Raw genomic sequence first — 13,827 nt, 5'->3', positions numbered from 1 at the left:
AACTGATTTAACTGTCAGGAAAACATCAGAGTCCTTGGAAAACCTGAGAAACGATAGCAAGCAGATAGGAATGATATCAAGCCCATAATTAGCTTTACTGTGGGGTAATGTTGCTTTGTTCCAGTCCTGAACACCTTCACTTGCAAACCAAGTGAGGAGAAGTCTTCATGTCATTTTGTGAGTCTGAATTTTCTTCATGTATTAGTGTTTTTATTTAACTGTTGTGACCTTTCAGCAGAATATCAACTTTTGTTGCTATCAGTGAGTTTTCTGAGAACAGAACAAGGATATGAAAAGGATCTGTAGATAAAGGTGTCAATTTATGTTTGCGAACTTATTGTGAGATTATGTTACCTCCGTTATATCTCTTTGTTCAACTTATGTTGTTATTTTAGCCCAAAAAAGGCCAAAGATCATCAGCTAAAGTGCATGTAGAGTAAAGCTGCTCCTGTAAAATTGATGATCCATCCAATTATTTATCTATAGAGGCTGCTGGGAAGAAACGCAACTATCTCAGTTCTCAGACCCTTCTGCTAGGTTGAACTTCATGGCTGAAGGTTTAATCCCTAAGTGTCATATCAACAATTCATTCTGTGATATTCTGGCTGACATGCTCTCCTTCCTTATTTATTGATGTCTTCAGTCATCGACAATGAGAGGAAAATACACTATTCGTCAAAGTGACGGTGTTTTACCCTCACTTACAGTTGATGCTGCTGTCACATTGATGGTTGGAAAATAAACTCAATCATTATAAAAAGCTAAGAGTGTGAACTTGCCAGTGACAGGGAGAAGATGAAAAAAACCAACCCACAGTAACTTGCTTAAAATTGGTGTAATAAAAATAGAGCTGTTTCCTATAAAGATGTTTCCAAGCTTTGTTTGTGAAATATCAAGCCATTGTAGCCATTTACTTTAAAATTATTCCTCTGAAGGAAGGTGTGCTCTTTGTGCTCCTTGTCTGCACAACCATAAGTATAATTCTTAGTGAGAAGTATTTGTTATAATTTCACTTCATGCTTGTTTAGTAATTTGTTGATTGATTTCCTCTATATCTTAATGTATTTTGCTTTTTTTTCTTCTCCTCTAGACTACACTGAATGCATTTATCTGTTTCTGTATGCCAGTATTTTAAGTGCTTTGATAAGAATAAACCTTTAAGGGTTCATCCAGTAAGTCTTAGGGCATGCAAGCATAGGCGAAGCTCTGCCTCAAATCGCTTTCATAGTCTACCATTTGTAGAGATGGATGGTACCTTATAGCTTTTTTAACTCAATAACCACAAATCTTACCACATTTCACCTTTGGGAGGCATTATATATACAGCTAAAAGTGAAGCACAGCAAGCCAAGAGGGACAAGATAGCATAATGAGGATGTCAATTTGTGGTCAGATATCTGAAGAAATATTTATCTTACTTGTACTGTACTTGGCAACAGATAGAGAAATATACATGTAATGAATTTCCTTAGACTTCATCTGACAGTGTGTGTATATTGTGTTAAATGCATGTAGGAAAATAAATCACTCGTCCCAGATTTTAAAAGTTTGGGGTGATTCTGATTGGATTATTCCCTGAGAATGGACTATATCTGTTGGGGAAAAAAAAGGAATTTATTCTACTGGCATATTGGTGATTTTTTTTTTAACCAATTTGTTTTCTCACATCTCCTCACATAATGACATTTTGCATCCAACTTATTCCAGAGCAAAGGCAAGATGTGATTTTTGTTGTTTATGAAGAAAGCCTGTTTTTATGGCTTCACTCAGGTGGTGAGCTCACTCAGTAGCCCAGCTGAACGTGCATGTCTCACACTCACGACGTGTCCTGAGGCAAAGCTACGGCTGCTTCAGCTACTTGTGTCTGCTTCCGCACCTGTAAATGGCAGTGATTTAACTTCGTTTTCTCCTTCAGGGAAATACAGGGAGGATTTCTTAATGTTCCTGTAGAGCTTTGAAGATTAAAATCTCTTTTCTATACTTGCTGCTATTATTTCAGTCAAAGAGGAGCATTTGACTGAAGCTGTTTGAAGAATAAAGTTTTGGCATCTTGCATTGTCTTGAGGCATGGATTCCTTTCTCTGCTATAATTTTGCAACCTTTGGTTCGGCATGAGCTATGGAAACAAGCAACCCGTGTGTAAACAAATGGTGATGCCAACAGAGTAACGTATATGTCTGCTGTTACAGACATCAGCAGATCCATTGCAGTGCATCTCCAGACCTGCCAGAAATACTATGTGATGGAGAAGAATAGACACCAGTAACTGGGCTTAGCTCAAACTGACTTTCGTTTAAGCACCAATGGTAAAAGCTGAGAGGCATAGAGAAAGATTTTCTTCTTAAATGACTTCTCACTATCTTCAGAAGTAAAGGATTGCTGGTGTTTTAGCGAAAGCTTCCTGTCTGCCTTGTTAAGACAAGGAGTGGATGTAAGGGGCGTGTGGGTAGCACAAGCTCCCAGCACTCAGAGCAGGTTTGGAAGTCTTCATGACTTTGTTCCATGGACCAAAGGTCAGCATTGGTTTCCAGACCCTGTGCAACCTTGACGGATGGCAAAGGGACAGCTTCTGGTCTGAGTGTTACTCCTGCAGTTTTATGTTGTGTGGAAAAGTTGAAATAATGATATTGTCCTCTTCGCAGTTAGGAGGAGGACGGATTAGGCTATCACATGTATTAGGTGCTGCTGTTCTTTAAATAGCTTTGTTACAATCTAACCTGGCATTTTGAGGCCTTACAGTCAGAGGCTATATTTTTCATGATTTGCATTTTGATTTTTTAATGCAGAGCAGATTGGACAGGAGATGCTGGAAAACCTCAGCCATGACAGAGAGAAGATCCAGCGTGCTCGGGAAAGGGTAAGTTTGATAATAAGTAATTGCTGGTCACAGATTTTATTTGCTTTAGGCAAGTTCGCTGTGCATGCAAAAAATAGTCCAGCATATTGATTAGTTTTGTATAAATCAGCTGCTATTGTAAGATGTAATCACCATCTGCAGCAAAGCACTTAAGAAGTGTCTTATATGGGCTCCCCCAGGGAGTCACACTGAAGTCACCAAACGCACTGTTGCAAGCATGCTGTCACTGCCATCACACACAGTCAGATCTCCTTTCTGTCCTTTGAAGGATTTATTATAGTGTCCATTGCAGTGACTTCTTGGACTCTATGAAACAAAGCTCATATCATGATTTAGCTTACAATAATTTATCAACTGCTGCTCTTCATAGCTGCAAATGCTAATAATTGCTTTATAAGGATGTATGCAATAGTTACCTCCTTTTCTCATCGTCACATGGGTAAAATCAATGTTTCTTTCTGTATTGTAGTTTCCTATACTGCTGTTCTGTCACTGCAGTCAGAAAGATATCTATGTCATTTTTGGCTTATGTTGCCTCTGCAGGGATCATATTTACTTTGTAGAGTTTAGTGAAGATGCCCAATAACCCATCCCAACCAACTCATCAGCTCTGAACCTCAGTCTCAAAGATTTGACCCTTTGGCTCTGATCTCTGCTCGCAGAGTTTCGGAAAGATCTTACCAGCTCTGCTAACTCTCCCAGAACCAGTCATGACTGCATCTGAGCCTTTCTGTCCAGGACCCATTGATCAGATGGTTTCTTGAGTGTCCAATTTTGCCAAAGCTAAGTCATCTCACAGGGCTCTCTCTGACAAATGTCACTTAAGAGAACTCCCTGATCTGTCCCAGGGAGTTTCTTTACTTGGATAGCTTTGATTGGTGAAGCCCCATATGACAGCTTTAACGAGGCATTTTCTGTCAGCTGTACCAGCTGCTTTTTAAAGTTCTGGGTATGAGCTACTTTAAAACGTTAAGTACAAATAAATTGTTAAGTAAAGGGATTGTGAGCATTTACCAAGGGTTGTTGAGGCAAATCTGTGTCATTTCCTCTCCAGTCCTCAATCCCTTGTGACTGATAAGTCAGAGATACTTTTCTGTTTCTATCTGGGCAAATATAAGCTGAGCAATGAAGATGAATAATGTGTATCTCTTTCTGCTGAATCAAAAAATCCTCATGAAAGTTAGAGAAAGAGGAAGCATAGTTCTGATAACTCCATATACACATAGTTTGTAGCATAAATTTTGCATTTTTTTACCTTCTGCATGAGAAGCAAATTTCTTCAATGGAAAACTGAGGACTACTCTAGGAACTTGCATCCAATTACAGTTCAGCAAAAGATCTCATCGTAAGTGGAAGATGTCAAGTTCTGAGATCTTACTGTGTGCCACTGAACTACTTTGTTTGGGGAATTCAGAGTAACACATCTGTCTGTGAACTCAAATGTAAAGTCAGGGATGATCTTGAATAACTTTCCACGTTTTCCATTTTGTGGAGGTTTTTTAAGGACCAGGGAAGAAAGTGTTGTATCAGTGCTTAATAACTTTACACTGAATACATTCAGGCGTTATCCTTTCAGCTTGGGAACAAACTTGTCATCTGAAAGCCTGGACATGATGGTCAGTTCTTTGCAGCTGAATCTTGTAAAAATTAGACCTTTTTTTTCTTATGAGTAAGTAAAATTTAAATGAGAAATAGTGTCTATTTAGTTTGGTTAAATTTACATATTTTGAGTTTTCCTGTCTGCAGAGTAAAATGTTTGAATGAAAAGCAAGAAATAACTGCTATTATTTGGAATATAGGGGAAACTACATGTGTAATAACATCCACAAAAGGGCAACTCCCTAAATTGTTTCTTAATTTTTTTTAAGCCAAAGAGAAAGGGTAAAAGCTCTGCTATGAGAGCCAAAGAGATGAATTACGCTATGCAGGACTTTCAAAGATTTTTTTTACAAAACCTTAAATTAAAATGTGTTTTAAGGTAGGCAAGATATCAACGTATGCATCTTGCTCATCTTCCTTTTTTTCTTCTTCTTGTTACTATTTGTAAAAGCTTTCTTGCACACCATATATATTGGCCATTATTAATAATAAAACATCTTTCAAAAGGCTTTTGCTGCAGCAATGAATTGCCATTATTTGCCGCTTCAGAGTTTTGCCCACTACCAGTTCTTTGGCTTCTGCACTGCACTGGTATTGGTAAAGACACAATGGAGTAACTACCACCAGATAATTCAGTTTTAAATAAAAACAAACTTACAGCTTGAAAATGTTTATGGTTGTGTTTTTTTCAGTGTTCTCTTGGGATCTTCCAAGTGTGTCTGTACGTTTGTTTCTTTATTAGCATTTCTTTTGCTTACTTTGTGATGCATTTTGTTTTTGTTTTTTATCGCCATAAAAGTATGAGGTCGTCTTGCTTAGAGGACTTTATGAAGCCTCCAAGGTTCCACTTCCCCTCCTAACTATCAGAACTGATTTGAGCTGTCAGGTGGAATCCTGCAGCGAGAGAGGAAAGTTAGGATCAAACATATAATGGTAAAAAGGAGAGAGCTACTTTTGTATGAGAAGCCCCAAGTGTTAAATGCATCTTTATGAATAATAAAAGACCAATGTAAAGCATACATTTGTGCTTCAGATTCCCTTCTAGCACAAGTAAGAACTTGGTTTCTTATGAGCCTTTTAATAATTATTGTAATTTTTTATTTTTTTTTTCCTCTTACTTGTGTCCAACTGAGCTAAGCAGCTTTTCTGGAGCTTGTATTATCTAGATGAATTAGGAAAAAAAAATGAGGGAATGATCTCCCCAGAATATAATGCTCATCCTTGTTCCATCATGCTGCATAATTGCAGAGCTCTGGTCTCAGTGCAAGCTTTCCCACTGAACACAGTATTGCTAAGAGCAATCTTGGTTGGTGTTATCCCATCTCAGCTTCTGCTTGGTTCTTCCTTAATACTTTTTCCAAGAACAAGAAGGAAATTGTACATAAAGGTTATGTGTCATTTGTTGCAACTAGCGATTTCAGTAATAAGCATTAAATCTGGTAGTAGATATTTACAATATTAGACTCCAGAATAGCAACTGCTTTTGATATTGGTGCTATGCATATATTCAAGATATAATTGTGGTTTGTTATGGTGAAGGTGGTTTGTTACTGGAAGGCTACCACTTTTCTTGGCAGTGCTATTTTTTCAATGGATTTATAACGCAAGATTCATTTTGTCTTCTACAACAAAATTTCTTTACTAATAAGGCAATGATTCAGATAATCCTTTCAATATGATTGATAATGAAAAGGTAAACATTCAGCTTTTGCTAGGAGAAAAATGTTTTTATGTATGTACACACTGCTGTGTTTTGAGGCATATTAGAAATGGTGCTTCCTGCTAATTTGTAATTGACAATAATTACGATATCCCTTACAGTGCATTTTAATGTCTCTCAGGTTCAGAGTTCTCTAGAAAGTTCGAAGATGTCTCTCCATTAGCTACCAGCAGAAGAGGCAATAGGAGAGAAACGCTATTCTTTGTGTGAACTGTAGCTCATAATTTCTAGGCTGCCTTTTGTCTGATATTAACAAGCACAAAAATAGAAGCATTTAATTCTTTTCAAAGAAGAACAGAAATTATTGTTCTATTTTAATAGGCATTTCATTTTCTTTATAATCATTCTCTTAGTATCCCCACTTTTGCTTTCCATTCAGTTGTGGTTTTACCTATTTTGCATGACTTCTGAACTGTAAAACAATGCAGCTAATTAAGTTAAGCTGTCCATGTAGCTTTCCTGTGTCCTATTAAAGTACTAAAAACACTGCTGTAAGGTCATCACAGGTTTTCTATTTAAGGGATAATGTGGGTGTATTTTTTAACACAGAATCAGTAAAATGACCATTCTGTATCATTGCTTTTTCTTTAAACAGATAACTTTGAAAAACAGTGAAAGATGTGTTTAGTTTTCCTTTCTTAAAGCATCAGTAACACAGCACATGGCTGCCTCTTCATCCCTTCATGCACTCCCTAATGTCTATAACCAATGTACATAGTGCACCTCAATGGGAATTACCATTGCAGATAGCAATCTATACAGTGTCTAGAATGGCTTGGATTGGAAGGGACCTCAAGGATAATCAAGCTCCAAACATATCTACCTTCAACACATCATTCATAAGGATTTTCCTCTATGTCCTGATTTATCTTTATTGCCTCAGTGTGTTATCTTCCATTGGTTTCAGCTCTGTGAAAGTGAAAACCAAACAAAACCTTTTCAAATTTCAGAACTTTGGTGGCTTTCTTACTTAATGAGTTTGTTATAGTCTCAAACTGAAGCCCACAGACTGACAGAAGAAATCTGCATTTTTTGTACAAAATGGCATTCATGTGACATTTAATTTTAATGGAACTCTTTTCTCCCCAGCTTAGAGAAACAGATGCAAACCTGGGAAAGAGCTCCAGGATACTGACAGGGATGTTGCGAAGGTAAGGCTAAGGTAGGGACACTTCCACTCTTTCTTTTATTCCCTCTTTCCCTCTATGCCTTTTTCTTTTTAATTCAGCCTCCACATTTTGCTGACTTACCTGACTTTTTTTTTACTTGAGCTGCTATATAGAATTACTTCAAATGAATTGTGGTAATGAAGCAGGCAGGTTAGATAGAAGGTTTTGTCACAGCTATGGAAAGAATTTTCTGTAGCCTGAGGGATTACCCCTTGCTCAATCATTTCTCATCTTTGTTTCTTTGTATTTGGGCTTTTTTGGTCTGTTCTAAAATTAAGTTTTTTTGATGATCATTTCCCACATTCCTTTTTCTTGAATACTTCAGGGTTTTCACTTTTTTTTTTTTTTTCTTCAACCTGTTAGATTGTATGTGAGGAAGCTCATAATTTTTTTGGGAACTATATAAATTTATACACAGAGAAAAGGTTAAGGTGATCAGTTCTGTCTGAATCAATTGAGCAGACACGTTGTACAACTCCGTGTTTTCAGCATGTTTGTTTCATGGCTTAGAAGTTATGCCAACAGTCTGTGGCATTAAAGCTAGATTATACGGAGGGAAAAAAATCACATCCTAAAAATCTGAGTGGGATCACAGTGTGGGAGTCACCTATGACTACCCTCTCCCTTAAATATTATGTCATTACCTTCCCAGACAGACTTTTTGAGTGGCATCTCGGGATACACAGTGAAGCAGCACTCAGACTTAGGTGTAATGTCCATATTTCTGCATTCTTATTCATCTTCCTGATGAGGATGTGCATCACTCTAATAGGTGATATTGTTGGGTGATATGAATGTACAGTTTTAAAGGAGTATATGACATCCTCAGAAGAATTCACTATGAAATTACTCTTCTCATGGGCTTTGACAATGCATGTTTGCTTAATGCAATTAGCTTTAGAGTAAGTTTTAGCAGAGTTGTAGATTTATCGCTTGTCTTGGAAAACAGTGAAACCAGAATATATTAAGTTGTTCTTTAGTGCAAGCTTTATGTCTTCATAAGTCTTTTCAGACAAATGTCTTTGTTAGTGCCTTGTATACCCAGTTGACAAAGGTTGAAAGGACTGAACCCAATGCCTTCATTCCACAGATTTCTTACAATTGCAGCTCCAAACTAACATATAAAATTCTCTGATTAAGAGTAATATGTAAATGACAAGAACTAAATTCAAAATCCATGGAGAAAGAAAATGGCAATTGAAAGGGATGGTTCAGTGCCTTTAGACAATCAAACTAAAATAAAATATATAAAAAAAAGAAAGAAAGAAAAGATAGAACCCAACCCAAGTCTCCCCAGGAAGGATCCTGCGACATGAGCTGTAACGAATATTCTGCATATGTCTCCATTTTGTCAAATCTCATTAAAGGGGTTTCTTGCTTTATGTCAATTGAGCTGTCTAAAAATCATTCATCATTTTAGTGCAAAAAAAAATCGTGCAGTTATTTAAATAATATCATATTAATGTTAAAGTTCAGCTGTCATTTAATAGTATGGCTTAATCAGACATAGCATTTAGGAAAAATAGTTTTTTCGAGCCTTACTTGGCTTTCAGGTTGGCAGATTCAAATAAGGATTTATGGGTTTCTGAACCAATGTATTCTTTCCATGTTTATGCTTGAGGTACCTCAGCCTTTTTTTGCAGCACCCTGTAGTCTGTTGTTTTCAATAAAATAAAGTATCTCCTCGTATTGTGTTTGAATACATTTGCAAGTAATTTGGAGAAGCTGAAGCAAAAACATATGCTGTAACCTTTGACTTTGTTTTGTGTTTGGAAATCACAGTTAGGAGTCCCAGTTTATAAGTGTTCCATAAACCACATGAAAAATATGATCTCTCTGAAATGTACTTGGGTTCTTGTTTTCAGACAAAAGGATTATGCAGTTGAAAACCAAGATAGCATGTTTCTGTGTGTTAAAAAGGCACTGAAGTTCCTTTTTAACTAAAATATTGAGCTAGCTCATCCATCTCGATGAATGGAAGGTTAGGATTTAGGCTCTGTTCAGGTGAACATGTCAAATGAAATGCCTTGATACAGATGCAGCTTGCAGGAGAAGATTCTCAGGATATTTTGTAAGAACGTGTAATAGATAGATGCAAGGTGAAATTGATTTGCTCTATGACTGTTGACTAGAAGCATTATCCCAGCCTCAGCATCATCCCAATGTTGTTTAGTCACAAGAATAATCACGAAATACAAAGCCCAAAAAATCTGCTCAAATTAGATAAATACAACTGTATAAAAAATAATTAGCACAGATTGGCAGTGTTATCCTAATTTTGCATACTTCAATAACCACTACCCAATGTTTCACTTAATTGCTGGAACCAAAAAGAAAAATTGCTGGAGGACTATTCTTCACATTATTATCATACAGAAAAGGTAATGTTAAGCTGAATGTAGCTCAACTTAGTTACTGCTTCCATAATATGGAATTTTGATATGCTTGAAGTTGAATAGCTTGAAGAGACTAACAGTCTGTGCATGGCAATACCAAACTACTTCTATTTTTACTCTCTCAGAAAGGTAAAACAACATCTCTTGTGAGTATGGCCAAACTTATTAAGAGATTAGATGTTGAAGTAAGTAGGATTCTTAATGAGAGCAATATTATTCCCTTTGTAAAAAGAGCAAAGTTCTCCAGCCTTGTGTTTGTGCATAAAATTGTGGAGATAGGGAATGAAAGCAGGGATAAAATCTATTAGCTGCTGTAGGTCACTAAAGAAATCACTGATAGAACAGGCAGAAGTCTTCCTATCCCATTTTGGTGCTTTAGCAACTTAAAGTAGCCAGGTTTATGTACTGGGCTTTATCTCCTGGTATTTTGCGTATATAGGTAAGGAGATTTTTCTGACAAGCTTTTTAAAACATACTTAATTGGAAATATTTCTAATATTCTTTTTTCTTTTCTGTAAAAAAAAATAAAACCCTACTGAGATAGCTCTAAACTGGAATGTTCTACTTATAGCGCCTCATTACTAGGATAATATCAGCATGTTGATAATGTCAAAACATTGATCATTTCCTCTTACATTAATCTAGAGCTGTGGACAACCTGATATTTTATGACTTCTTTAGAACAGTGAGAATATAACAGAAGCTCAGATTAGTTTCAGTTACAGAATTTTAAATTATAGATTTTTAAGATAAGAAAGTGGCATCTGTGGTGTGATGTTGCCACCTCCAACATCTATCCTTTGACCTCTATGCCAATGTGAATTAGGGAGTGCACACTGTGTTAGAAAGAAGAAGAAAAGAATATGTTTTGAAAGATCTTCTGTTGTTTGCCCAGATCCTAAGCCAACAGCCTATAAGAGCTTTAAAAAAAATAATAAAAAACTGGACAATCTCCAAGGCATATAGTAGGTAAAAAACAAGCCTAATAGTAGCAAGATAAAAATTTCAGTAGATCTGAATCCTTATCTCATTAGCAGATAAATACTCTCTACCTTCCTCCAAATTGCAGAAAAATGTGATAGAATAATATCTACTGCTCTCCAGAATATTTTATTCTGTCTTGCTCAGCAGGAACTTTTTATGCCAAAAATTCTCTTTTGATCTTGAAGTTTCAGAACAACTTAAAAGATAATTTCTGAGTTATCAATGATGCTTTGAAAAGCTCATGAGCACTTCTGCTCTAATGAAAATATCTAAATACTGATTTCAGATAGGACAGAAGCATTATCTTTGGCTGATGGAAATGGAGCAGCAAGCGTTCAGCTGTCAGGTTACAAATTATATGGCTTGCCAACAGGTGCATGACAAGTATGACTACAACCAGAAACAAGGAATACCTACCTCTCCAAGCTAGTTCTAGTCAAGTTCCTTCACTCTTTCCAAGCAGTCCAACTTCCTGCATTACTTCTAGTTAAATTTCCTTGTATTATTGAACTCCAAGGAAGTCTAGACCCCACAGTTATTATTCAACGTCTCATAGAGTTATATGGGAATTTGGAGGGAACCTCTTGAAGTTATGAAAACAAGTCTAATTAGAGCAGAATGCTCAGTGACTTCTCCAGTCAAGTGTTGAACACTTCCAAGGATGGAGATATCAAAACCCCTCTGAGCAGTCTGTTCAAACAATAGTTGAAATAAGCAATTTTTCCAGGTATCAAATGGATATTTCCCATCATCCCACTTTTGCCCACTGCCTCTGGTCCTAAGCACAAAACATTAATGTTTTAGAATTAACTTTCAGAGAAAATTCCTTAGAGTGTCAAGTACTCTTGCCTCTACCCTTTAATTTGGTGGTATGACCATTTAGCATTTGATGCACAAGAATTATTTTATTTGCTTACTCACTCTCCCGGAGACAGGAAAAGTTAATTATGGTCTCTTCTGTCTTCTTCCTTGAACACAAAGCCCACATTTCAATACGTAGAGGATTACCCTGTCATCTCCCTGTTAAAACAAACTGAAGCCAGTACTGAGTGTTACCACTTTTTCCCTATTTCCTTACTGATCTCTGTTTCCATCCTGCATATTTTCTATTTCTGAGCTAAGGCTTATCTCAGTATCAGTCACACCACAAGCACTGAAGTGAAGTTTAACATACAGTTAAATTTGCCTTATTTTCATGCTAATAGAGAAATTACTCTTTCCAGCAGGAACTTTGCATGTTTGGTCTCAAGCCAGAAGAAGTTTGAGTAGAAATTGTTTCAGCATCTTTTTGGTACAAAACTGTATTTCTATTTTTACTTCAAGATGCATTTCTACAGTGAAAAATGATTGAATGGTAAATTCTTTTGCAACATGTCTGTTCCGTGTTAAATATTTACAGCTGCAACTGTTTACTTCAGTAATTTAGACCTTGATTCAGGAAAATATTTAAGCATATGGTTAACTTAAACCAGAGAAGCAACTCTCTTAACTTTAGGAACACTGAATAAGTGAAGAGTGAGTAGCAGAACAATTCTGTGTCATCTCTTGGGCCAGAACTGCTTTTACAGTGCTCCCTAGCCAAGGCCTATTACAGAGCAACCCTGTCCATAATACTTACATTGTTAAAAGGGAATTGTAAAATATACACTGGGCATTTTAGAGCTTACTGTCAGTAAAATGACTTTTTTTTTTTTTTTTTAAAATCTTTTTCTACTTTTAACCATTTAAAATAATTATTTTATTTCTATAGCATTGGACATGTTTGTGTTTTAATATGCAGCTAATCTTTATCTTACACTTACAAAGTGTTAAATCTTTTCATCAGAAAACTGTTAAGCTGTTGTGACACTGTTAATCATAAGACAGTCTTTGGATTGGGAACATACACTTTCTTGGCATTAATTAGTACTTAGTTGTTCTTCACTTTTCTTCTGACTTAAAAAAAAAAACAACAACAACAAAACTTGTTTTTGTTGAAATGTTAGACAAAACATCTGGAAAATGTAAATGTATCAGAAAAATTCCCAAGAGTAAGCATTCTTCATTATTAGTGGTCTGACCAAAAAAGATGAAATGTACCTCTAGGTCTAAATAGCAAGAATTTTAAAATAGCCTAGGACACTGCGAGTTGCCTGTTCTCAGTGTAGGTAGAACGTATTTATCTATGAGTCAAATGTTTTGGTTTGTTTTTTGATCTTTAATAATTATTTATGAGCCATATTCTAAATGTTGTTCATCTTTCTTGGATAATGTTCTGTTCTGTGTGCTGTTTCCAAAATGCTCCTGAAAACTTAGTATTTATTTTCATTTGGTGTTAGAAATACTTGTTGCTCATGTTCCATGGAAGGTGTAGCAGCCTTTTAAGCTGTTCCGTAACCACCAAAGCTACAGTAAGCATTATACCTGGAGAATACCAAGAACTATACTGAAGATACCGAATGTCTCATAGCAAAGCAATAACTTCAACGTTTAAAACATGTAGCTATGATTAGTTTAATACCACCTTATCCTTCACAAACCTTCAGCTCCAGCAGTCCGAATGAGCAGAGTTAAGTTTACTTTAGACCTGGAAAAAGAAAAGGAGCATAATGATTGATCTTCACATTTTAATAACTTCAATGAATAGGATAAAATACAGCCTGTGCTTTAATCTCCTTATGCCTAAGCACAATCTTAGAAGAATATGCCCTTCATTGACTGAGATAGAAGCATTTATTTTGTAGCCTTGTTTCATTTTTCACATTTCTGGAAAGCTTTATCCATGTGTCAGACTGCCTACACTAAGTGCATTATGAGCACGGCTCTCGGCATTCTTCAGACAATATTCCTAATTCTCTTTTTTCATTTCTTTTAAAATGTACAATAGCCTTTGTTCTGCCCTCGCCATTCCCTCTTTTCTATCATCTGGAATTACTATTGCATTTGCCCCTCCTTCTCTCTGCTTGTGTCCAGCTGAACAGCTGGAAAGAACATTATCTTAAGCACAGTTGTGTTTCTGCAGGAAAGCAAGGTCCCAATGGATAATTATCCAAGCTAGTCTTATACTGCATATACCAAGAATGTAAAGCATCATAATGGGTTAAATATCATGTAACCCTTTGT

General features: G+C 36.2%; 1 protein-coding gene across 2 annotated transcripts in view; it reads left to right on the top strand.

The window, feature by feature from the left end:
* Positions 1-13,827, top strand: part of VTI1A (vesicle transport through interaction with t-SNAREs 1A) — a 252,761-nt gene that overhangs the window by 148,894 nt on the left and 90,040 nt on the right. Inside the window, exons 6-7 of one of the 2 annotated variants that reach the window (XM_042817703.1) lie at positions 2,787-2,857; positions 7,266-7,327. In XM_042817703.1, the coding sequence (XP_042673637.1) occupies positions 2,787-2,857; positions 7,266-7,327 (133 nt within the window). Of the gene's footprint in view, positions 1-2,786; positions 2,858-7,265; positions 7,339-13,827 lie in introns of both variants that reach the window. The other variant, XM_042817704.1, reaches the window with a different exon arrangement.

Source organism: Centrocercus urophasianus, unplaced genomic scaffold, assembly GCF_019232065.1.
Source record: "Centrocercus urophasianus isolate 14NV4802_14NV808 unplaced genomic scaffold, USGS_Curo_1.0 seq_17, whole genome shotgun sequence".
In the NCBI taxonomy this organism is placed as follows: domain Eukaryota; kingdom Metazoa; phylum Chordata; class Aves; order Galliformes; family Phasianidae; genus Centrocercus; species Centrocercus urophasianus.
This window is presented reverse-complemented; position numbering and strand designations above follow the sequence as displayed.